Source organism: Vipera ursinii (assembly GCF_947247035.1).
Source record: "Vipera ursinii genome assembly, chromosome: 1".
NCBI classification, from domain to species: domain Eukaryota; kingdom Metazoa; phylum Chordata; class Lepidosauria; order Squamata; family Viperidae; genus Vipera; species Vipera ursinii.
In genome coordinates this window covers 69,689,979-69,714,026 of record NC_139512.1, presented here as the reverse complement: position 1 = coordinate 69,714,026, position 24,048 = coordinate 69,689,979, and the positions used below count along the sequence as shown (strand labels likewise).

Here is a 24,048-nt window from a genome sequence, read left to right as displayed (position 1 = left end):
ACTGCTACTACCTGCCCAAGAGGCATCTATGTAACATAAAAATAGTACTCACTCTCATTGCTCTCAAGCAATATTTATGCCTTGATGCATGGTGTTGGCAGCAAATGGAGCAATTACCACATGCTGGTAACAAGAGTAAAACATTTATTGTACTTTCAAATGGAGGAGTTAGAAATTTTGATGCTAACATGAAAAAGTAATTTACATATGAATTATGGGGAAAGTGTATAAAATTGATTTCAGGTGTTGTGGCTCAACATGGAGTTACATGAAATTTCCTTCCTAGTGGAACTCTTAAATAACCATTTGCTGGGTCCTTACCTTTTGACATGCTGTTGCATATCAAATGTGGATTTTATATTTCACTTTTATATTTTCTATGTTGTTTTCTATTGCTTAAGAATAGGGGTGCTGAATTTTGATTCTGTCACATTTATAACAGTGGCACTGTGACCCTTGGTTTCAAGCATATTGAGAGAGATGAAAGAAAAGGATCAGGCAGATTTTGGTATGAGGTCAGGAAAATGGGAACCTAGCATTAGGTGGGAAGATAGGATAGATTCTTATCCCTTTCCTAATGTGGGATAGGCTTGTCTGTCTGTTTGTCTGTCAAACTTATATGGCTGCCCATCTCATAAGAAGTGAGTCTGTGCAGCATACAATAAAACGTACTATCAAAACCTACTTTTAAAAAATCAGAATATTGCTGATTTGGGGGATGATACATTTAATCTAAGTCTTAAACACAACTTGGAAGCTGCAGTTAGTGCAGAAATCTAGCTTGCTGTTGGAACAGAATCCATACAACACTGACTTTGGAGAAACATCAGTGATTCCCAGGGCAAGTTTAAAGTATGGATGATGAGCTTGGGATCTTGATATTTGAGAGCAGTTGTTTTCCAACCGTACCCTTCTCCAGATGACAATTGTCTATTATCTGAGAGAGAACCTTCTTAGCTATGGCATCCCAGCATGAAATACCTCCTCAAGAAGGCTGGGCCTACGCCACTGTTGACATTTTGAGGGGCATCAAATGAAGCCCTATTTACTCAAATTTGCAGATTTATTGATTGTGGTTCGTTTTTCATATTTCTTCATTTACTAGCGGTATTTCCATATCTGATAATGTTTATGGCTGAATTGTCTTAAGATTTATGGCTTCATGTTTAATTTGTTGCATTAATTATATTCTATCCGAAATCTGTTGGCACCAGGCAAGGCAGTTATATTTGAATAAAATAAATAAATAATTGGCAAATAAACGCTAGGCAGCCAGCGTAAGAGAGAGACCGACAATGATAATTTGCCTGCTCTCCCTTCAATTTTTTAATTCAGGGGAGAGGTATGTTTTACTTCAGGGGAGGGTATGTTTTTCAAATGAACCATGAGGTGTTCATGTAAGCAAAACACTCATTTTAAAATGTTGGGAGTTAATGATGTCCTACAAAAGACACAGCTTATCTTTTCCCAATACTTCTTGTGTGCATTTCTAGTCTACTCTGAATATGTGTGTGTGTGTGTGTGTGTGTGTGTGTGTGTGTGTAAATTACTAACAAAAGAATTTAGGGAGTAAATGTTAGTAATTTACACAAATATATGAACTGTCCGGTGTGACTACAGCCTGTTCGATGGCCTTTGAGATAAGGCTGAAAACAGGAAATAAAGATTTGCCCCATGTTTGGGGCCTAGCAAGGTAATCTAAGAGTTAACATATCACACATACACACACACACACACACACACACACACACACACACACACACACACATATACATCCTTATGCCTCTGACTTGGTGCTGACTCCTGGTGACTGCCTGAACTAGTTCTCTTACATAGGTAAGAATATATATGGTTTATGTTCTGAATGAAAGAACGGGATGCATGGACGGAGTGCCATCTAATGGCTGCTTGCTTTCATTTACGGTTGCATAAATGAAAAAGGATTTTGGGGAGGAACTAGATAAGAGAGGCACATTAGTTGCTTCACGTGTCTTATTATATACTTAATTGCCATGAGCATTTTAAAATAATATTCAAGATTTTCAGAATCCTCATCTATTTTTACATGACAACTGTTTAGCCATCTGGAGAAACAGTACACTGAATCATGTAGTATTAGTTTGTTGGCTCCTGTTATTTTAAAACTGTATCTGTAAACAGTTTGTTTTATTAGATTTCCTCAAATAATAAAACAGTTATAACGTAAGTTAAACATCTACGCTAAATGCCACTGAATTTTGAAAGCTTCATTAAAATTGCTTTTGAAAAGTTTGGGCTTTTGGGGGAGGGGGGGCTGTCGCCAAGAAATTCTCTGAACAAAAGTATTTCTAACCCTGTTTCTTCCACCACCATGGTTTCTCTAAAATTAATCAGCATTGATGTCTTACATTGGTACCTTCAATGACAAACCCATAAGATTTTAAGGCATGGTATAGTTACGCCTAGAGATACAGGTAATCCTCGACTTACAAGAGTTCATTTAGTGACCATTTGAACTTACCACAGCACAGGAAAAGTGACATGACTGTTTTCACACTTACAACCATTGCAACATCCCTATAATCATGTGATCAAAATTCAGACACTTGGCAACTGACTTATATTTATGACGGTTGCAGAATCATGGGGTCACGTGATCACCTTTTGCAAACCTCTGACCAGCAAAGTCAGTGGGAAAGCCAGATTCAGTTATCAACCATCTTACTAATTTAACAACTTCAGTGATTCAACTTAACAGCTCTGGCCATAAAATGGGGGCAAAATTCACTTAACTGCCTCACTTAGCAACATAAATTTTGGGCTAATAAGTCAATGGTCATAAGTCAATGAGTACCTGTATGCAATCCTTTATATAAGCTAGTGCTAAAGAAGAAAGGGCGCTCAAGGTCAATGCTTGTATTTTGAACCAGACCCAGAATGACCAGGAGTTAACTTATTTGGCACAGCACAGCTGCACCACTCTTATGTCGAATAGCAATCTCAGTTTATACAGTTGAAGTAGTGTTGACAAGAAAGAGCCTGGGGGAAAAAAAGTTATTTATTAAAAACTCTATTCTGTAATAGCTACAGTTTCCAAAACAACTTCGGAACTTACCCTAAGCTTCTAGTTACTATAGCATTCCTGAAATCTACCAGTGCGTAGCTAAATGAAGGTAGTAGAGCCCAGGTGACTAATAAAAGACACTTTGTGTCATAGGATTGATTGGCTTTGAGCCCTGTGTCTCAGCTTTATTCTAAAGTATGCCTCAACCCTTGGGAACATTGCAGAAGAAACTTCAGAGGGAGTCAGAGAAAATTGTCTGTTTCTAGCATGTTCATCTCTACTACCTGCAGGTTTCAATCTATAATTCATTCGGTTTCTCAGATTTGAACACACAATTTTTATTGCCTGTTTTCTTGACTGCCTTGCTATTTGTCACTGTGACAGGTTCTTGACTTCTGAAAATGCTTGGTATCATTTACATGGGTTTGTGATCCAATATATAAGAGGAAATAGTCCCGTCTCTCTAATACTTTGCTGGACGAATGGGCAGCTTTACCATTTATGATCAGATTCATAGTTTTGTCGATGACATGTAACAATGTAACTTCACTTTTTGCTCCTGGAATGAACAGATAGTTGACAAACTGATGAAAAGAAAAAAAAACCCTTTACCGCCTGTTTTCTTATGTAGTAACCCATAGAAATGGATTCATATAAAAAATAAGAATTGCTTACATCAATTTATATAGAGCGTACTATACAAACAATAAAGGATTTTTGAGGTGAACCATTCTACTGTGATAGAATAGTTTTCAATATAGAATGAAGTCTTATATTTGTGTTTGTGTTATATTGAAAATGCATGCTTCCTCATTTTCCTTTCTTCCCTTGAATACTACTATTAAAAAAAGAAAGCATCTGTCTTTAGTCAGATTAAATGCAAAATAAAGACATTTGTGTATATGGTAATTTGGAATCCACATAACAGTTTATTGCAATATTGTTTCCCTTGATAGGATATTCTACATTATTCCATTCGCTTTCCTAATCCATTACTTAATCACACAGTATTCTCATTCAGCTGTTCAGCATGCAAGGAGTCCTTGGCTTACAACTATTCATTTACTGACTGTTCAAACTTAGAAGGCACCTAAAAAAGTGACTTGTGACCAGTGGTGGGTTTCAAATATGCGAACAACCGGTTGTCTGTGTGGTTACCACTTCCATAAGTCCATTCTGGGCCTGGGCAACAAAAAATTAGCTACCGGTTCTGCCGAAGTTGTGCGAACCGGCTGAATCCCACCACTGCTTGTAACTGTTTTTCATGCTTATGACCGTTGCAGAATCCCCAAGGTCATGTGATCAAAATTTGGGCACTTGTCAACTGGCATGTATTTATGACAGTTGCGTTGTCCCAGGTTCATGTGATCACTGTTTGTAACCTTCCCGCTGGCTTCCGACAATGTGGGGAAGCCAGGTCTGTATGATTCACTTAACAACTACAATGATCCACTAAGCTCCTTAGTTCTACAGATTTGCGGGGGTGGGGGTGGGGTGTTATCATAACATCTAAGCCACTAGATACCTCCTTTTTATGTACAGACAGTCCAATTTGAGCCACAGCTGATATTTTGTACTTTACAGGATATATTATTAATGTTTTTGCTCTTCTGCAAAGCATACCCTTTTCTAGTTTATCAGCAAATCCTTTATGAAAGCAGTGAGAAGAAGGCATATGAAGGGAGCTCCATCCAGTATAGTTCAGTATTTGAAATCATTGGCTATATTGAGAGCTTCTACTCAAGGCAATAGGACTAATCAATTAAAATATAATCTCCCCATCATATCTCTGATTCTTCCAAAGGATGAAAAATAGGGGAGGGAGGGAAGAGGCAGTAATTTGATGCACTGAAAGAAAAAAAAATCCAGGATGGATGTCCAATTAACATGGGAACAGAATGTTAAAAAGGCTCTATTTTCAAACCAAATGATTACTTATTTCCATTGTGCTTATCCCTTATGTGTTGCTCTGTGTCTTATACCTGAAGTGTAATGTAATTGTATAGTTCATTCTCCTGACCTTTATTGAGAAATGTGTAAAAAAACCCAACTGCATTGTTGTCTCATATTTTCCTGCTTGGTTAAAAAAACCCAAACACCTAAATTAGTTTATTGAAGATCATGTTTAGGAGAAAAAAGTAAACCCTGATTCTGAGCCATAGTAGTGCAGTAGTTAGAATGCAGTATTGCAAGCTAATTCTGCCGACTGCCAGCAGTTCAATCCTGACCAGCTCAAGATTGACTCAGCCTTGCCGCCTTCCAAGGTCAGTAAAATGAAGACCTAGATTATTGGTGGCAGTAGACTGACTCTGCAAACCACTTAGATAGGGCTAGAGAGAGCTGTAAAGCACTATATGAATTTGTATATAAGTCTGCTATTGTTATAGCTGGAAGGGATAATTATGGATAGATAAGGGTGTGTGTGTATATCCTATTCCACTTTATAAAATACAGTTAGAATCAGACTTTCTATAAAAAAAATTGAAAGTCAATTCGTCCCTGTATTATGTTTATTCAGCAAATTCAGAAAATGGTTCATGGATAGGGTGGTACCATATGATGTAACCAGCCTAGTCTTTTTCTTTGTAAAATTCTTGGTTGAATTACTGACTGTCTGAGGTAAGAAAGACAAGCAGAGGATGAGAGGATAAATCTGTCTGTCATCTTGATGAATGCTGATCAGACTGTTAGCAAGGACAGTAATTAACAGGGGAGGAAAAGCTTGTCATTATCCTAAGGGTGAGTAATTATTTTTGACAGGCGATAATTAATGGTCTGGCAAAGTCAGCAAAAAATAATCCTTCAGTCTGGAGAAAACTGGGGAGCTACTGGAAACATTTTCTATGTTCTTTTCTTAAAGAAAATCCTTTAGGTTTTTAAGGTGCATGAAGAAATGATATTTGTATATATGTATACTTTGGAGGTTATTTCTATCAAAGCTTTGTACATCTTTAATTTGTCAACTTCTTTGGGAAAAGAAAGAAGGCTCTTGTTTTTAATGCTTAACGACCACACGTCTATCATTTGGTTGCTTGCTGCCAGGGATAGATTGAAAAAAACTGTAAAATATGTCCCTTCCACTTTACTCAGATTTTTTATTTTAATTCCATTTATATCCCGCCCTTCTCCGAAGACTCAGGGCGGCTTACAAGCTTAGCAGTAGCCTTCATTCTATGTATATGCCTGCTTATTAGGGCTTTCACACACACCCCCAAGCGGCATTATTACAAAGTCAGCTTAATTTTTATTTATTTTTATTTTTTTAATCCCATTTATATCCCGCCCTTCTCCAAAGACTCAGGGCGGCTTACAATTTAAGCACAAACCAATGTGCTTAGTTGCCCCCAACAATCTGGGTCCTCATTTTACCTACCTCGGAAGGATGGAAGGCTGAGTCAACCTTGAGCCTGGTGGGACTCGAACCTGCACTAATTGCAGGCAGCTGGTGTTACTTAAGGAGGCATTAGCCCACTGCTCCACCAAGGCTCTTTTATAATAATTATAATTCCCGACTGATAAGAAATAATACGGAAAAACAACACATGGGAAGAGTTCACCTCTATAAGATGGGTAGCATGAGGTTTAATAAATAAATAAAATAAGAAACACAGAGATGCCACCATCCAAGCCTTTGGAGCAGGGAACCAAGTCACCGCTTTGCATAATGAATGGAATGGCCTACTGACTGCCCCTCAGCCAGAGGGAGAATGGAAGTGGCCCCCAATTTGAAAATTGTATTTTAGGTGAAGGTAAAGGTTCCCCCGCACATGCGTGCTTGTCGTTTCCGACTCCAGGGGCCGGTGCTCATCTCCGTTTCAAAGCCGAAGAGCCAGCACTTGTCCGAGGACGTCTCCGTGGTCATGTGGCCGGCATGACTAGATGCCAAAGGCGAACGGAACACTGTTACCTTCCCACCGTAGTTGTCCCTATTTTTCTACTTGCATTTTTACGGGCTTTCGAACTGCTAGGTTGGCAGAAGCTGGGACGAGTAACAGGCACTCACTCTGTTACGCGGCACTCGGGATTCGACCCGCCAAACTGCCGACCTTCTGATCGACAAGCTCAGCGTCCTAACCCACCGAGCCACTGCATCCCTCGATTGTATTTTAGAAGATCACAAAAATGGCCTTGTTGAATTAGCTTGGCCTCATCCACCCTTATGGCTGTGCAGGTTCACTAGGGTGGTGTGTACTTGGCAGCCTTTTTCCTCTTCTCTCAGGACACTCTTGTCCTCAATAGGATGTTGCCTGGTGACCATGCATTTTTCCTTTTGCAAACTCTCAATAAATAATTCTTGATACATGAATTTTATGGGGGTTTTTTAAAAAAATTTTTTTGCTGTGAACTGTTAGAAAAACTTGCATCAGGGCATTCATAGTTAAGTACTCTGCATACTACTGTGGGAGCTTCGTTGTTTTTGTCTTCCCTATACAATGATATGTGGTTTTGTGTTCAAGGATCAGATTCCATCTGGGTTCCTATAAAATGCTAAGCAGAAAAAATAAATTAGCAAACGTAACTGCTGTCTTTGTTCATTCATTCATTCATCACATTCACCCATCTCACTTCACAGAGCATGTGGAGATATATCATTAATGTTTACAAGCTTGTGAAGATATATGGCTGAGATATAAGTTCATGTGTGTGTATGAGCGAAACCCAATTTGATGTAGAGAGTAAGGTGCTAGATTATAAACTGAGATACTACTGAGTTCTAGCCCTTGATGCATGAAAGTTGGATGGGTGACTTTGGACCAGTCACTCAGCCCAACTCACCTCACAAGGAAAACAAAGTAGACAGCAAGATATATTTCCACCTAAGTTTTATTAAATAAACATGGGATATAAGTTTAACAACCATTGCCACCAAAATAATAATGGTAAACCCAAATAAATTCAGTGGCCAGAGTCACATAATATGTTAAAACAAGCTCCACAAATTGAGTAGCATAGTCTACTGTGTTGTGTGAACCCTGCCTCTGAGTCAAATGGCTTTGAGGAGTCCCTTGTTGGATATATGGCTACCTATATTCACTTGAATTGAAACAGGGATGTCATTTAACAATCATTTAATTCTAATGATGAAATTGAGATGGAGCTAGCAGAAGGCATTTTATGTATATTGACTACAGAAGATATGACAGCAACAGCTCAGCTAGAAGAATAAGCTTTTTCCTTGTTGGAAGCAACAGCTGTCACGTCTGAAAATTACTTATTTATGTATGGTTTATGTTATGCTTTTTATCTCTCTCTCTCTCCCTCCCTCCCTCCCCCCCCTCTCTTCAGGAGCTGACATAGTACAGTGGCTTATGAAGAATCTCAATATTGAAGATCTAGGTAATATGTTCATTAAATTCTAAGGAAGCATTATCTTGAGGTTTGCCATTATAAAATGCAAAAGTAAATGTTGTGATCTAAAGCTGAAAAATCAAAATTTTATTTGGAAGTTTTGATTGGGAAAGTGATTCCAAGTCAAATCTTGATCTTGAAATGGTAAGTTAGATTCCAGAATACACTCTTCTGGAATGTTCTTCTTTATTCTAGACAGGAAAGCTAAGTGAAAAAAGAAAATACCAATCACATACATTCTTAATAACTTTGGAACATTATTATTTCAAAATGTGAACTTTATTTTAAAGATAAGGGGCAGAGGTTTAATTGTTTTCCAAGGTGCTATTTTTTTACTATATTCCTATTTTGAAAAAAAATAGAAACTTTATGGGAAAATATTGGAGTTTTAAAACAATGTCTATATAGCTGCGCTTTAATAATACATATAGGTGCATTATTAAATGAGGTAGATGTAAAGATTTAGATTATATTTGCAAATGCAATAAAGCAGGAAATAGACTACATATAAAATATATAGAAAAAACTTTTTCTCGATATAGAGAAAATGTTTTCAGAATACTATAACAACAAAAAATTAAAAAGAATCTTAAAAAAACAGAAATTACTGGTGATAATGTCTCAGATTCAGAAAATGATAGTGTATAGGCAGCATAGCAAAACATGTTGACCCTTGGTGTTTCCTAATTTTTCCTAGCTTTTTTTTTCTCCCCTGAAAGGCATGGCTTTCTATATAAGTTTGATATAATGTATATTGAAGTATTGCAGGCCCAATTGGCAAAAGAAAGCTCAAAATCATATTGGTTGGAAACATGTGGAAGAGGCCTTCATCTTGCAGTGGATAGACAATGGCTAGTAGGATGATGATATGTTCGATATAACAGAGGCCAAAATTCAGACTACATCACTATCATTGTTTTATTAAAAGTTTTATGGTTTCTTTTGCTTTGGGCAGTGTGTTGTATATGTAAACAGTAATAATACTTCATTAACAGATTGTAAAAACTAGGAAAGCCGCCTGACAGAAAAAACACGCGGGAACTTTGACAGCTGTCAAAGTTCCCCGCACAGCGCAGGCGCCACCACTGACAGCTCGCGGCTGTCAAACACCGGAGCAGGCGGAAGCCTGAGCTGTCAAAGTTCCCCGCACAGCGCAGGCGCAACCACTGACAGCTCGCGGCTGTCAAAACACCAAACCATGCGGAAGCCGGAGCTGTCAACAGAAGACGACGCGGATTGGTCCCGGTTGACGCGGCGCCAAAATGAACACTCCTGATTGGCCCTCGCTGCCAGCTGCCGGCTATAAAAGCCAGACAAGTTATTCTATGTTTGCCTTGTACTAAATAAACCCTGTTGTTAACTAGCCTGTCGTCCCGAGTGGTCCTTAGGCTACTTCACTGGCGACGAGGGTGGGATCGCTCCGGAGCTGAAGTCACGGCTGAGGAAGAGAGTTCCCGGCAAGAGCTGTCACGGGAAGTTTTAACTTCCAAAGGAGCAACCCAGGACCGGACGACATGGCAAACTTCGGGCGTGTGAGGGAATTTGATACCCGCCATCCCGAGAGATGGCAATCACACTTAGGCCAGGTCGAGAGATTCCTCCTCGTCAGTAAAATCACTGACGACAGAGCAAAGGCCGCCGCTCTTCTATACATCAGCGGACCTCCAGTGTATGATGCAGCCGTTGGCCTGTTCATCCCGGTGCCCATCACAGAAGTTTCCTACGCGGACCTGGTGGACCAGCTGAACAAGTACTATATGCCGGCTCGCTCAGAACTGTACTGGTGGGTCCAATTCGCCCAAAAGAAACAGCGGCCGGACGAGCCCGCCAACGAGTTCATCGCCGGGGTCAGACACGCCGCACAGAACTGCTGTTTCCCCGACCTGGAGGACCGCATCAGAGACCAGGTGGTGATCGGTCTGAGGGACGAGAAGCTGCAGAAGAAGCTAACATCCAAAACCGACATGAGCCTGGCAGAGCTGACCAGAGAAATAATGGCCTACGAGCACAGCCACAAGAAGAAGCCGACAACCTCGACCCCAGAGAGCCCAGCGACCGTCTTCCAAGAGAGCGCAACCTTCAGCGACAGCGAAGAGTCGGTGGATTTCACCGACGGAGAAGCCCTGCAGCGCAGAATGGAACGCAGGCAACCAAGGAGAGGCGACACTTCAGACCGCCGTAGGTCCAGGAACCCCCCTCCGCCGCCGCCACGTTACGAGCAACGGGCCGCCTGTGCCAGCTGCGGGGGCAACCATGCCCGGGGAAGCTGCCGATTCAGAAACGCTAAATGCCACAATTGCGGAAAGACCGGCCACATCAAGCCGGTGTGCCGCAGCAAGGGCCGTGACAACGTCCATGATCTGGAGGCAAACTCCCCAGGTAGGCCAGCTACCCAGGCCAGCAGAGAAAAACCGCCAGGGCCCCTGGTAGAGACAATTGACAGGGTAAACAGCCTAAGCGCAAAGGTTAAGGTCTGGGTAAAAATTCAGGGGGTACCCTGCCACATGGAGGTGGATTCAGGGTCAGCAGTCTCCTTAATTTCATTAAAAACGTATCAGGAGATCTGTCGGCAAGGCAAGGGACAAATTCCCCTGAGGCAAACCCAAGTACACCTAGCTGACTTCCAGAAAACCCCCATTCCTCTGGAAGGAAGGGCTAAGGTCATAGTGCAGTACAAGGGGTTCAAGGGTCCCTTAGAGGTTTTAGTTACACCAGGGAACCGCACCAACTTGATAGGGTTAAACTGGTTCGGGCCGCTAGGGATCGCCATAACGGGGGTAAACACAATTCAATCACCCAGCCTAGAAGCCGTTTGCAACAAATATGCAGACGTCTTCGATGGCACTTTAGGAAAATACACTGGACCCCCCATCTCCTTACAGTTAAACCCAGCAATCCAACCAATTAAGATAAGAGCTAGGAGAGTACCCTTTGCCCTAAAAGAAAAAATAGAAAACGAACTTGATCGCCTCATAGGCCTCGGGGTGCTTGAACCAACGGAGGGGGGGACCTGGGAGACCCCTATTGTCACCCCAATTAAACCTAATGGAGAAGTGAGAGTCTGTGCAGACTATAAAGCGACAGTCAACCTAGCCCTCAGCCCCCACGCTTACCCGGTGCCAGCGGTAAGGGACGTATTTGCTTCCATCTGTTCTGGCGCCATTTTCGCCAAACTCGATCTCACGCAGGCGTATTTACAACTGCCTGTCACTGAGGACACCGCGGAAGCCCAGACAATTGTCACCCACCGCGGTGCCTTTAAAGTAAAGAGACTCCAATTCGGCATATCGGCGGCCCCAGGTATATTTCAGGGTATCATGGAGAAGACCCTGAAGGGAATACCCGGGGTCTGCCCCTATTTCGACGATGTTCTCATCGCCGGAGAAAACGAAGCAAACTTAGCTGACAGGCTGTCAGCTGTGCTGAGCCGGCTCAGAGAAGCCGGCCTCAAACTTAAGCGAGAAAAGTGCTCTATTGGAGTCACATCCACTGAATTCCTAGGGTACAAAATAGACGGCCAGGGCATCCACCCCACCACAGAAAAACTAAGGGCTATTCAAACTGCACCCAGCCCAAGGAATAAACAAGAGCTTCAAGCTTTTTTAGGGTTATTAAACTTCTACCATGCCTTCATCCCCCATAAAGCCACTATCGCGGAGCCCCTGCATAGGCTCCTGGACAAGGGTACTGTTTGGTCCTGGACCAAGATACATGAGAATAGTTTCCAATCATTAAAACAGATTATCTGTCACAGCTCAACTATCACCCTATTCAGAGAAGATACCCCAATATGCATCGCTTGCGATGCCTCTCCCTATGGAATCGGGGCTGTATTAAGTCATCTATTCAAGGACGGTACACAAAGACCCATAGCCTTCTATTCACGCACTCTGACCAAAGCAGAAAGAAATTACGCACAAATAGACAGGGAAGCCCTAGCAATAGTTGCAGGGGTCAAAAAATTTCATGACTACCTTTATGGGAGGCCATTTACTATATTTACTGATCACAAACCCCTGCTGGGCATATTCACTTGGAATAAAACTACACCACAAATTCTCTCTCCGAGAATATTACGGTGGTCCACATTCTTAGCAGCCTATTCCTATCAACTAATACATAAACCAGGAAAAGAATTAGGACACGCAGACTGCCTCAGCAGACTGCCCATGCAAAACAAGGACTCTGACCCAGCCCCAGCTGGTCTGATTTTAGCAATCTCCCAACTTCCAGATTGCCCCCTGACTGCAAACATTATAGCCAACAATTCAGCCAAAGACAAAATACTTACCAGAATCCTCAAATGGGCCACAACAGGGTGGCCAGCTCAAAACCCACAACCCCAATTCCAACCATACTTTAACAGGAAAAATGAGATCTCCACCCATAGGGGATGCCTGCTGTGGGGAAATAGGGTCATCATACCAGAGAAAAACATAGACCAAACATTACACATTTTACATGAAGGACACCCAGGCATTGTAAAGATGAAAGCGATGGCTAGAAGTTATGTATGGTGGCCAGGCATTGATAAACAAATAGAAAAGTACGTGGGAGGGTGCTATACCTGTCAGGCGACCCGAAACGAGCCACCCCAAGCACCGATCCACAAATGGGAAACTACAAGGAACCCTTGGTCACGTATACATTTAGATTTTGCAGGACCTATCCAGGGCCAAAGTTTCTTAATTGTAGTGGACAGCTATTCTAAATGGCTAGAAGTCACTCCCCTTAGAAAAACAACGTCCGAATCCACTATTCAAGCCTTAAGAAAAATATTCGCCACACATGGCCTTCCAGACACCATAGTTTCAGACAACGGACCTCAATTCACCTCTCGTGAATTTCAGATGTTCGCTATGAAGAATTGTATTAGGCTGGTAACGTCGGCGCCGTTCCACCCATCATCGAACGGGATGGCTGAAATTATGGTACGGTCCACAAAAGAAGCCTTGAAAAAATTCGTTAAAGGGAATTGGCAGAGGCGTCTCAGCCAGTTCCTCTTGTCACAACACACAACCCCATGCACAACAACGGGAAAATCACCAGCGGAATTGAGATGGGGGAGGAGGCTAATAACACGACTCGATAGACTGCACCCTGACACATACCCAGAAGAAAAAGAGCACCCCTACCCAAACCGCACACTCAACCCAGGACAATTGATATGGGCACGGTCATACACGGATAAAAACAAGTGGGTCCAAGGGACAGTACTAAAACAAACCGGACCCATTTCATACCTTATTGCCACACAAGCACACGGCAACATACGCCGCCATATTGACCAACTCAGACCCAGACAACCACCACACAACTCTGAGCACCCAAAGCATTCCGAGCTACAACCCCCCCCGGAAATACTTCCTATGCCAAACCAGGAAGAAGAACAGCAGGGGAACGAACTACCAGAACCAGACAATCCCCCACCCCTTCGCCGCTCCAACAGGAATCGAAGAGCCCCCACCTACCTAAGAGACTATCAGTGGGCAGGTTCCAACGTCCAAGAGGGAGGAAATGCACCAGGGGAGGGGTAAGGGGTGTGTTGTATATGTAAACAGTAATAATACTTCATTAACAGATTGTAAAAACTAGGAAAGCCGCCTGACAGAAAAAACACGCGGGAACTTTGACAGCTGTCAAAGTTCCCCGCACAGCGCAGGCGCCACCACTGACAGCTCGCGGCTGTCAAACACCGGACCAGGCGGAAGCCTGAGCTGTCAAAGTTCCCCGCACAGCGCAGGCGCAACCACTGACAGCTCGCGGCTGTCAAAACACCAAACCATGCGGAAGCCGGAGCTGTCAACAGAAGACGACGCGGATTGGTCCCGGTTGACGCGGCGCCAAAATGAACACTCCTGATTGGCCCTCGCTGCCAGCTGCCGGCTATAAAAGCCGGACAAGTTATTCTATGTTTGCCTTGTACTAAATAAACCCTGTTGTTAACTAGCCTGTCGTCCCGAGTGGTCCTTAGGCTACTTCAGGCAGGTAATCATGGTGGCCCATTCCATCCAGTCAGGCAGGGAAGATATGTTGAGGACCCGTCAGTTAACCCTGTCAGTTAAAGAATTCTGATTGGTGGACTTGGGGGAGGAGGAGGAGAAGATCTTCTCTGCCATTATCCCACGCTGTGGAATTTCTCCCCCCTCCCAAGCTGAAGCAGGGCCCACACCCTCCTGGCTTTCCATCAAGAAGTGAAAACATGACTGCAGCCTTGCATAGGGAGCCCATAAGGAGCATTCAGCCATGGGGCTGAAAGCCCTTCCTTCCCCCTTTAATAGTTATTAAAATTATTAAAATGTTAATATTTATCCATCCATTCATTCATTCAAATTATAGGTTGCCCATCTCACCTGGAGGCAAATCTAATAATGTTTTAATCATCCTTGTATCTTTTTAAATTTTTATCTTTTATATACTGCTTTTATATTTTAATATTTCCATAAGATCCGAATATACAATGTGCATTAATACCACTACCACAAGAAGTCTCTCACCTTGTAATCCAGAAAGATAAATGTACAGGTGAGATCTCAGTTAGATTGCAGAATTAAGGGTCTGAGTGCCTGGACTCCAGATGGGCCGGATTTCCCAATGGGCCACATTTTGCTCCGTCTCATTCACTTGCAACAAATGGAGTCATTTGGCTTCATAAGTAGTCTCTTGTGTGTCCAGCCACGTGAACATTATAACAACCATTGGACAGCAATTGTTATTTACCTTTGTAAAGATAGAGAAATGTTACCTTTTTAACTGCATCGTTGCTCCACTTTGTTATTTCTGGTATAAAAGGTCTTTTCATTAGAAATATATCATCCAGATATTTATTCCCTTTTGTTTGACAGCCTGGAATCAGTTATGGGTGGCCCAATGTTATTTAAGTAAATAAAATATACTGTACTTGTGATGATTAACTGTTAATCTGCCCCCCAACACAAGGCCCAAAGCTGAATAAAGAGGTTGCATTTCCATTTTGCCGAATTTACCAGTGATATCATCATATCGAGTCAGAAAATTCCTGCCACCCAAGTTTGGCAAGTTGAGTACTGAAAAGCATAATTGTCCAAAAGAGTTTGTGTTTGTTTGTTTGTTTTACAGCTGAATCAATACATCTGGGAAGTCTTGTTGCAGCACAAGGATATATTTTTCCAATTTCCGATCACGTACTGACTTTAAAGGATGATGGGACTTTTTATCGGTTTCAGGTAAGAAATCTGTTTTCTTTACTGGATAGGTATGTCTTTCCTTGCTGAAGTCCTCCAATTTCCATTTTTTATGGAGAAACAAATCTAGACTAAAACACCCTATTGTATACCTAAGGTAAAAAGTAAAGGTAAATGTTCCCCCGCGCACGCGTGCCAGTCATTTCCAACTCTAGGGGCCGGTGCTCATCTCCGTTTGAAAGCGAAGACGTCTCCGAGGACGTCTCCGTGGTCATGTGGCCGGCATGACTAGATGCCAAAGGTGCACGGAACGCTGTTACCTTCCTACTGTAGTGGTCCCTTTTTTTCTACTTGCATTTTTACGTGCTTTCGAACTGCTAGGTTGGCAGAAGCTGGGACGAGTAACAGGCGCTCACTCTGTTACGCGGCACTCGGGATTCAACCCGCCAAACTGCCGACCATCTGATCGACAAGCTCAGCGTCCTAACCCACTGAGCCACTGCGTCCCTTTTGTTGTATACCTACTTTATCCTAACTTTTGTCTGAATTCTTCCAGTTGTTCAACATCACCATAGAACTGTTTGCCTTTTAACATAACTGATCTACTTTGCTCCAGATAGTAAGAGCTTTGTACATGTTATTAACCTTTGGGGTATTACTGCTGTTAATGTATTTTTTTATTCTTTTTTAAATTGGAGATGCCGAGAATCGAACCTCAGACTTTCTCAAAGACAAATACCTGTTTTATTGATTTATTAAAACTATTTTACAGTATTTTGTTTATCACTGATAATTGCTACTTCTCTGCCTATATTCCTAGCCAGGCTGAATTCCTTTTCCTACACTGTTCATATAACATCTGACATCTCCAAAGCGTGGCAAGAGATTGCTTGTCAGTTTTGTTGTAATTATCAGATCAGTATCAATGTTTTTATTAAGTTAATCAGTGACATCCAATTCTTCATAACCCAATGCATATAATTTCTTCAGGATTGCCTGTCAATAGCTGCATTTTTGAATTTTGACAAATGTATGCTTTTTATCTTTAGTAACAGAAGGTAACCATCTACTTTTCTAGGGATGTCAACCACTAGATAACAGCAAGAGACACAGAATAAATTCCCCACATTTTTGCTGCCATCTAATATTCATTTAAATTTCTTCTTAATCTAGATAAGGGGTGTCAAACTGCTGGCCCATGGGCCGGATGCTTCACGCAGAAGCTACCCCCACCCATGCAGAAGCTGTGATCACCCCAGCTCTGGCAAGGGGCAAAAAGTTGTGATACATTGCGACACGTCACGTGACGCGGCGAGTTTGACACCCCTGATCTAGATAATGTCATTTTGTTTAGTTATGGCTGCATATCCCTCCCTCTCTTCCTAGCATGATTAAATATGGGGACAGTAATGGTGATACAATTCCAAGGAATATTAATAACCTAACATTCTAATATATGCAGAATATTTTTTCAGAAGAACCATGGCAGCTTTTTTAATATATATCTTTATCTATGTCTATATCTATCTATATCTATAGATCTAGATCTAGATCTAGATCTACATATCTACATAGATATAGATATAGATATAGATATAGATATAGATATAGATATTGTTACATGGAAAGCAACATTGCGCTCTTATATCTATTTCTCTAGATCAGGTATTCTCACAGCAGGTAGCAATGGTTGAAAAGATCATTTTGATGATAATTTTATTAATACTTCTCTTTATTAGTGTAATGGAAGGGAAAGACTGGGAGATACAATTCTAGGATCTTCTTTGGAGAAACCATGGAACATCATGGTTATTTGTTTGTTTGTATGTTTATTAATTTATTAGATTTAGATGGTGCTGTCCATCTCATCCAGAGGCGATACGGTGATAAAACAATAAAATAAGAAAAAGATGGGGAGGAGGGGAGCATGAAGTACATGGGGAGAGATGGAAGCTTTTCTTAATCCAATAGCCATCTCCAGAATGGTGCACCCTAACTGGCAGATCCAGGTCTTCAGGCCCTTATGGAAGGTCAAGTAGAGTGTGTACAGATGCCACTTTATTCCAAAGGGCAGGAGCTACCCCAGAAAAGGCTGTTCTGCTGGACCTCAGCAGCCAAAATTCTTTGCCTGGCAGGGCCTGCAGCATGTCCCTTCTGCTAGCATGGGTGGGGTAGGTCAAGCCCTTTGAGAGAGTTCTTCAGATAACCTGGACCCATGCCATGAAGGGCTTTAAATACCCAACACCTTGAATTGCACCCAGAAGCAAATCAGCAGCCAGTGAAGCTCGTGGAACAGTGGTGTAACATGGACCACCCTAGGGGCCCCAAGAATTGAATCTATTTGCCATTCTTTCTCTAGGAAATGAATGAAGAAATAAATCTTTTTGAAAGTGTTATTATGACTTGTGGGGAAAAAAACATCACATGGGAAATCAGGAGATACGAAAGATAATCAAACGAAGGCTTACTACGTCTTTTCGTAATGGGCTTCTTAATTCATCATAGAAGCTCAAACTGTAGCACTTCTTTTCAAAAATCGCCTTTTTCTAATTTGCATTTCAGCTGGCAGAAAAATTTGATGTGATTTGTAAATTGGAATTATATGCATAGGATTGCAATCATACTGATCCTAACAAGTAGGATGTTTTGGTGTAATCTCTTGTTCTCTGGTATTGCATGTGTTTAGGCGATCACACCTATACAAAATTATTTTGAGTTTCTTTATTTCAAAAAATATGCCTTAAAATAATTAAGAAGAATTTCTTTATTTCATTGAAACTTAAGCTGCCTAAATACCTGAAGGAGTATAGATGTTTGAATAACTACATCTTCATGGTAAAGTATTATTTTCTCTTTTTCAGGCGCCATACTTCTGGCCATCAAATTGTTGGGAACCTGAAAACACAGACTATGGTGAGACTCCTTTTGAAATGCCTCTTGTATAAACCCCTTGTCTCTGACAATCATTTTACTCCAAAAGAAATTATAGAGTGATATCATTATAGAGTATTATGCTGACTCATAATCCAAGGAGTTGTAATACCAACTACATATTGGAGAATGCTACTATATTTGCTTTCATGATGTGAAAGTCAATAGTTGCCAGCATTTGCACAGACGGTGAGCAGGATTAATGCAAGCCAAATACTCTAGCTCAGTAGCCCCCAATCTTTTGGGCACCAGGGACTGTTTCCGTGGAGAGAGGTTTTTCTGCAGACGAGAGGGGGCACAGTTTTGTGTGCTGCCTGCATCCCACAGATGGGGCTTCGCTTGTTTGCACAGCCCAATTTCTGGTACGCCGCGGCCCAGTGCCGGTCCACGGACTGATGGTTGGGGACCCCTGCCCTAGAAGAACATATAAAAGGATTTTCTTTGAAGCTGCAATCCACTTCTTTTCCCTCCATTTTTAAACAACAGCCTGCTTGATTTGAAGAAGAGAAGGCCTTGTTATATGCTGGACTTCAGCTGACTGACAGCTGAGCACTGCGAGAATTTGCCATCTACCTCCTGGTTGATGGCTGAGAGGACTGCACTTAAGGGGGTTTTATCAAAAGCAAAGCTCTTCAAGGAAAAAAAGTGACAACTTAATGCTGATTTGAACGATGCTTTTGATAAAATATTTATCAAACAATTTATCAATCAAATTCATATAACCACGCATCTCACCAAAGGTCTCTGGGCACTGAATGAGAATCAATACATTAAAAACAAAAAAACAAAAACAAAAAAATGGTATAATATAAAAACTTTATTAATAAGTGAAAATACAACCCACAGGAGAGGGAGGATAACAATGAGAAGTTCCCCATCACTTAGGATTCCAAGGCTATCAACATAGCCAAGGTTTGAGGGCTACATTAAGACTTTGAGGACTAATATACAGTAATTGTATAAGATCACTTTCAGTTTATGAGGCCTAAGAAAAAGAACAAGACATTTATGGCTGTTTAGTCTATCATATGCTCTCCGGACCTCTACCCTCTTGGCATACTCAAGCAAGCAAAGGTGGGGTGGTTTGGAGATTTCCAAAGACCAGTAAACATAATTTTTTACTTGATGGAGTATTCTCTCCAGATTTTAAGGAAGTGGTCTGTCCATTTCTGAAGAAGCCTTCCCTACACCCAGAAATTTTCTTTACTACCACCCTGTCCAAAGCACTTTTTCTGCAGCCAAGGTGCATATTGTATTGTTGTGGAAACAACACTATTGATTGCCAGTTAGCTACTGAACCTCTTCATTTGACACTTGATACAATGCCCTAAACATCTGGAGGCCAGAATACCTAACAGATGCTCATTAGCTAAACCAGGCTAATTATTGTCTCAGGATGTTTAGTTTTATAAATTGTATTCTGAGGGGGTGGGGAGGTTGGGGTGAGTGGTTTAACTCTCTGTCCACTACCTAGAGCAGGGGTCTTCAAACTTGGCCCTTTTATGACTTGTGGACTTCAACTCTCAGAATTCCTCAGCCAGGCATGCTGGCTGAGGAATTCTGGAAGTTGAAGTCCACAAGTCATAAAAGGGCCAAGTTTGAGGACCCCTGACCTAGAGTCATGTTGGCAAAATTACCTGAGCAATTTCTTCTATGTGCAACTTTAAAAAACCCAGAATACTATTTTCTCGTTATTTGCTAAGAGGCCTTCTCAATGGTGGCACCTTCATTCTGAAATTCTGTCCCTTCTGAAAATCATGATCACCTTTCAAAATAGTTCACCCGGAAGACCCACCATTTCACCCAAATATATTAAATAAGATTTGATATCCTTCCTTATATATTTCACTAGATAAATTTTCAGGTTTTGCACTTTCAGCTGGTAGTGTGTTCTTTCAGTTAAAGTATCTTAGCTGTATTGTCTTTTTATACGATGTTTCTGCTTAGAATGATACTATGGACAGTATGGGAGAAAGTTTCATAAGTATTGTCCCTTATTTCTCTCTCCATGCATTCATCAGAGCTCAGGGCAGAACCTTATAACCAGATAACTCATATATGTTTATATGTACATCCTGTTGTGGAGCCTGCAGTATCTTTATTCACATATATCCCATTATGGGTAGTTCTTGGTTAGGGTTTGCCTCATTTAGTGACTTGTTTGCAGTTGCAGTGGTGATGAAACATAACTTTGTGATCAGTCCTCACATCTACAACCTTCTCAGGTCTGTAAAGCAAAGGAAAACTAAAGTAAGGTCCTAAGCACAGTCACAGTTTCACGTTTTAATCACTTCACCTAACAACTTAGTTGCCGGTCCCAAAGGTCACTAAACAAGGACTACCTATGTAGAGAAGCAGGCTGAGCATTTCAGTTCAAATGGGCATATGAAATAGAGTGAGTGGAGACAACCTTATGTTGTAAGATTGCATGTGGTCATTAAATTAATTCATTTGCTTCCTTGGGCCCCTCTTTGTATCATCATAATCCTTTTTATGGGGGTGTATATCTCCTAAAGGGACGCGGTGGCTCAGTGGGTTAGGATGCTGAGCTTGTTGATCAGAAGGTCGGGAGTTTGGCGGGTCAAATCCCGAGTGCCACGTAACAGAGTGAGCGCCTGTTACTCGTCCCAGCTTCTGCCAACCTAGCAGTTCAAAAGCACGTAAAAAATGCAAGTAGAAAAATAGGGACCACTACGGTGGGAAGGTAACAGAGTTCCGTGCCCCTTTGGCGTCTAGTCATGCCGGCCACATGACCACGGAGACGTCCTTGGACAAGCGCTGGCTCTTTGCTTTCAAACGGAGATGAGCACCGGCCCCTACAGTCAGAAACGACTAGCACACATGTGTGGGGGAACCTTTACCTTTACCTATATCTCCTAAAAAATCTTAATTGCCACTCCTGGCCAACAATAGTTTGCCCATCCCTGATCTATGGGCCAGGTTTTGCACCCCAATTTTATTTTATTCTGAACTGCATGGAAATAAGCTAAGTAAAAGTTTAATAATTTGTTACTAGTCTATTACAATTATTTAAAAAGCGCAGCACTGTCTAGGACACTTACGTAAATATAGCATTGAACAGAGACCCTGTTCTGTTCATTTAAGACATTTGTTCTGAATGCTGTCCCTCCGTATAGACAAGGACTACATTATTCAACAGAGGAAACATTGTCCAAGATCATTGCTGTATAACAACATTAATCTCATGCCTAGGGAAAAGTTAGGTTCAATTCCATGGATGAATTTAATTTGTTTTAAAATAAATGGTAATATATATATATACGTGGTTGATCAATAAAGTATTATCTGACCCAAACTAGCAATCTCTATAATAGTAATAAATAAAAATGGCACTTCCTTGAGACAGAAGGAGGGAGAAACAGAAGAGATAGAATGGGTGATAGGTTGTTGTTGTTTTTTTAGTAGAGGCTGAGAAAGGAATAACCATGGTTTATGAGCTAATAAACCACAGATTTTGTATTAAATGGCTAAATGACTTAGTACCAAAGCATAAACTGTGTCAGCACAGTTACCTTTAGCTGTCATTGTGCACTGTTAGTGTCTCTTCTACAGCTCTCCCCTCATACAGAAATGATAAAATCATTTCTTTTTCATTCAGCTGGTCCTTGGCAAAGGAAATAAAATGTACCTGTATTCATAATATGAGAGGTTTGGGAAGTGTTTCTTCTACAGGCATTTCTCAACTTACAACCAGTTGCTTGGGGTCCATTCAAACTTGTCAAAGACCTATCGGGGGGGGGGTACTTATGACCCAGATTTGAACACATTTTGCATTTGGTGCATTCTGTTTTTCATAGAACAAATGACCAGGCTCAGAATAATTGTTGATGGGACACATTATGCAAAAACCTAGCTAAGAATAGAGAAGAAGATGACCAGCAGCAAGGTGGATGGACCTGATTACAGCAGTGATGGGTATATATTGTATCACTGTTGGAAGGTCTGAAGACCAGGTTGGAGAGGAAGTATCCTAGAGAAAGTCTGCCTGTGTCCATGCCAGCCATGTTGGCTGAGGAATTCTGGGAGATGGGAAATGATCTGCACATCTTAAAGTGGCCAAGGCTGAGAGACACTGATCTATGCAATCACTTAGAATTGATGCTCCATGTTTACTTCTGAGCAGCCATGGGGAAAAAAAGGCTTTTGCACAACTTCATATTGTATGCTAATTATGTATCTTTTCCTGGTCTGGAAGGCAATTCACATGGTCACTTATGGAACCACCGCTGGCCAGGCTGCATGTCTAGGACTTGCAGTTTCCTTCTGACTTCCCCATTGATTTGGCTTGTTGGAAGTCAGCAGTAAGTTGTGAGGAGGCCTTTGCTTAATGACCCGTGGGTGCCACTTAATGACACTAATGGCAGTAGGGACTGCTGGGATTGCTGTTGCTAAGCAACGGGGTTATTTGATATTGCGCTTTACAGTCGCATAATTTTGGTAATTGGAACTAGAATTTCCATTCCTTAGTTAACTGCATTATGAATGAATCAAACTGAAGAAAATTTGATTGAAACCTAAAGTAGCCTCTTTAATTAAAGAAAGGTTGAGTTTTCTCAATGTTGCATCCACATGTATGAGAGTGCCATTGTCTTAGCAGAAATAATTATTTCAGGAGGAGTTGTTTGATTCCTTCTCTCCCTTCCACTTTCCCTTCCTCTGCCTCTCCCCCTCCCCCTCCCCCTCCTCCTCCTCCTCCTCCTTCACATATCTTTAATGGTGTATTTTGCTATTGTTTGTTTCTCTCTATAGCCATCTATCTTTGCAAGAGGACCATGCAGAATAAAGCTAGACTGGAACTGGCAGATTATGAAGCAGTGGGTATATTGATTTAATTGTGATAACCTCAAAATTAAATGTCACTTGATATATAGGCAGCATCATTGTCTAAAAAGACTGCTATTAGATTATATTTATTCAGAAACTATGTAGCTTTAAGGGCAATATCAGAAAGAAAGATGTTTTCCTTTTGACTTAGATTCAAAGGGAAAAGACATATGTTTTATTTATATTATGTCAGGGAGGTTAAGGCAGTTTACATAGAAGTCTACCCCGAATTTTATTCCTGCATAACAATGCCTATGGAAGATGGGGACAGGATGGGAAGAGTAAAAACCAGTCAGTTCTGTAGTTGAATGTGAACTTGCACTTGGATACTTTGCTGTAAGCAAATGCCATGGCTTTTTATAAAAAAAAATGCTTACAAAAAATTTCTGCTCATTCTGCTTCATTCCCCTTTGCAAATGTGGCCATTCAAGAAAAAAAAAGATCACTCCTATAAATGAGGCTCATCGAACAGTTTCTTAAGATACTCAGGATGTTTCCACATAGCTAACTCCGGTTCTTTCACCGTTTCCCACAAGATATGGGGGAAATAATGTGCACTAAATGATTTTAAGTTTTCTTAATCAGAGTGAGTAGTTCTATAATACTGCTTCAAAGGACTAAAGCATTACCAGAGTATAAAGCTATATTTTAATGCTACTTAAAATAAAAAAAATAAAACTATTCAGTTGCTGCTTGCTAAAATGCTAGAAACTCTTA

General features: G+C 41.3%; 1 protein-coding gene across 5 annotated transcripts in view; it reads left to right on the top strand.

The window, feature by feature from the left end:
• The window catches only part of RGS6 (regulator of G protein signaling 6), a gene marked incomplete at its 3' end in the record, with an annotated part of 225,008 nt that overhangs the window by 128,759 nt on the left and 72,201 nt on the right, over nt 1-24,048 (top strand). For all 5 annotated transcript variants that reach the window (XM_083350559.1, XM_083350561.1, XM_083350560.1 and 2 more), the window contains exons 3-6: nt 8,330-8,380; nt 15,491-15,597; nt 18,417-18,468; nt 23,257-23,321. In XM_083350559.1, coding sequence (XP_083206685.1) covers nt 8,330-8,380; nt 15,491-15,597; nt 18,417-18,468; nt 23,257-23,321 — 275 coding nt within the window. The remainder of the gene's footprint in view (nt 1-8,329; nt 8,381-15,490; nt 15,598-18,416; nt 18,469-23,256; nt 23,322-24,048) is intronic.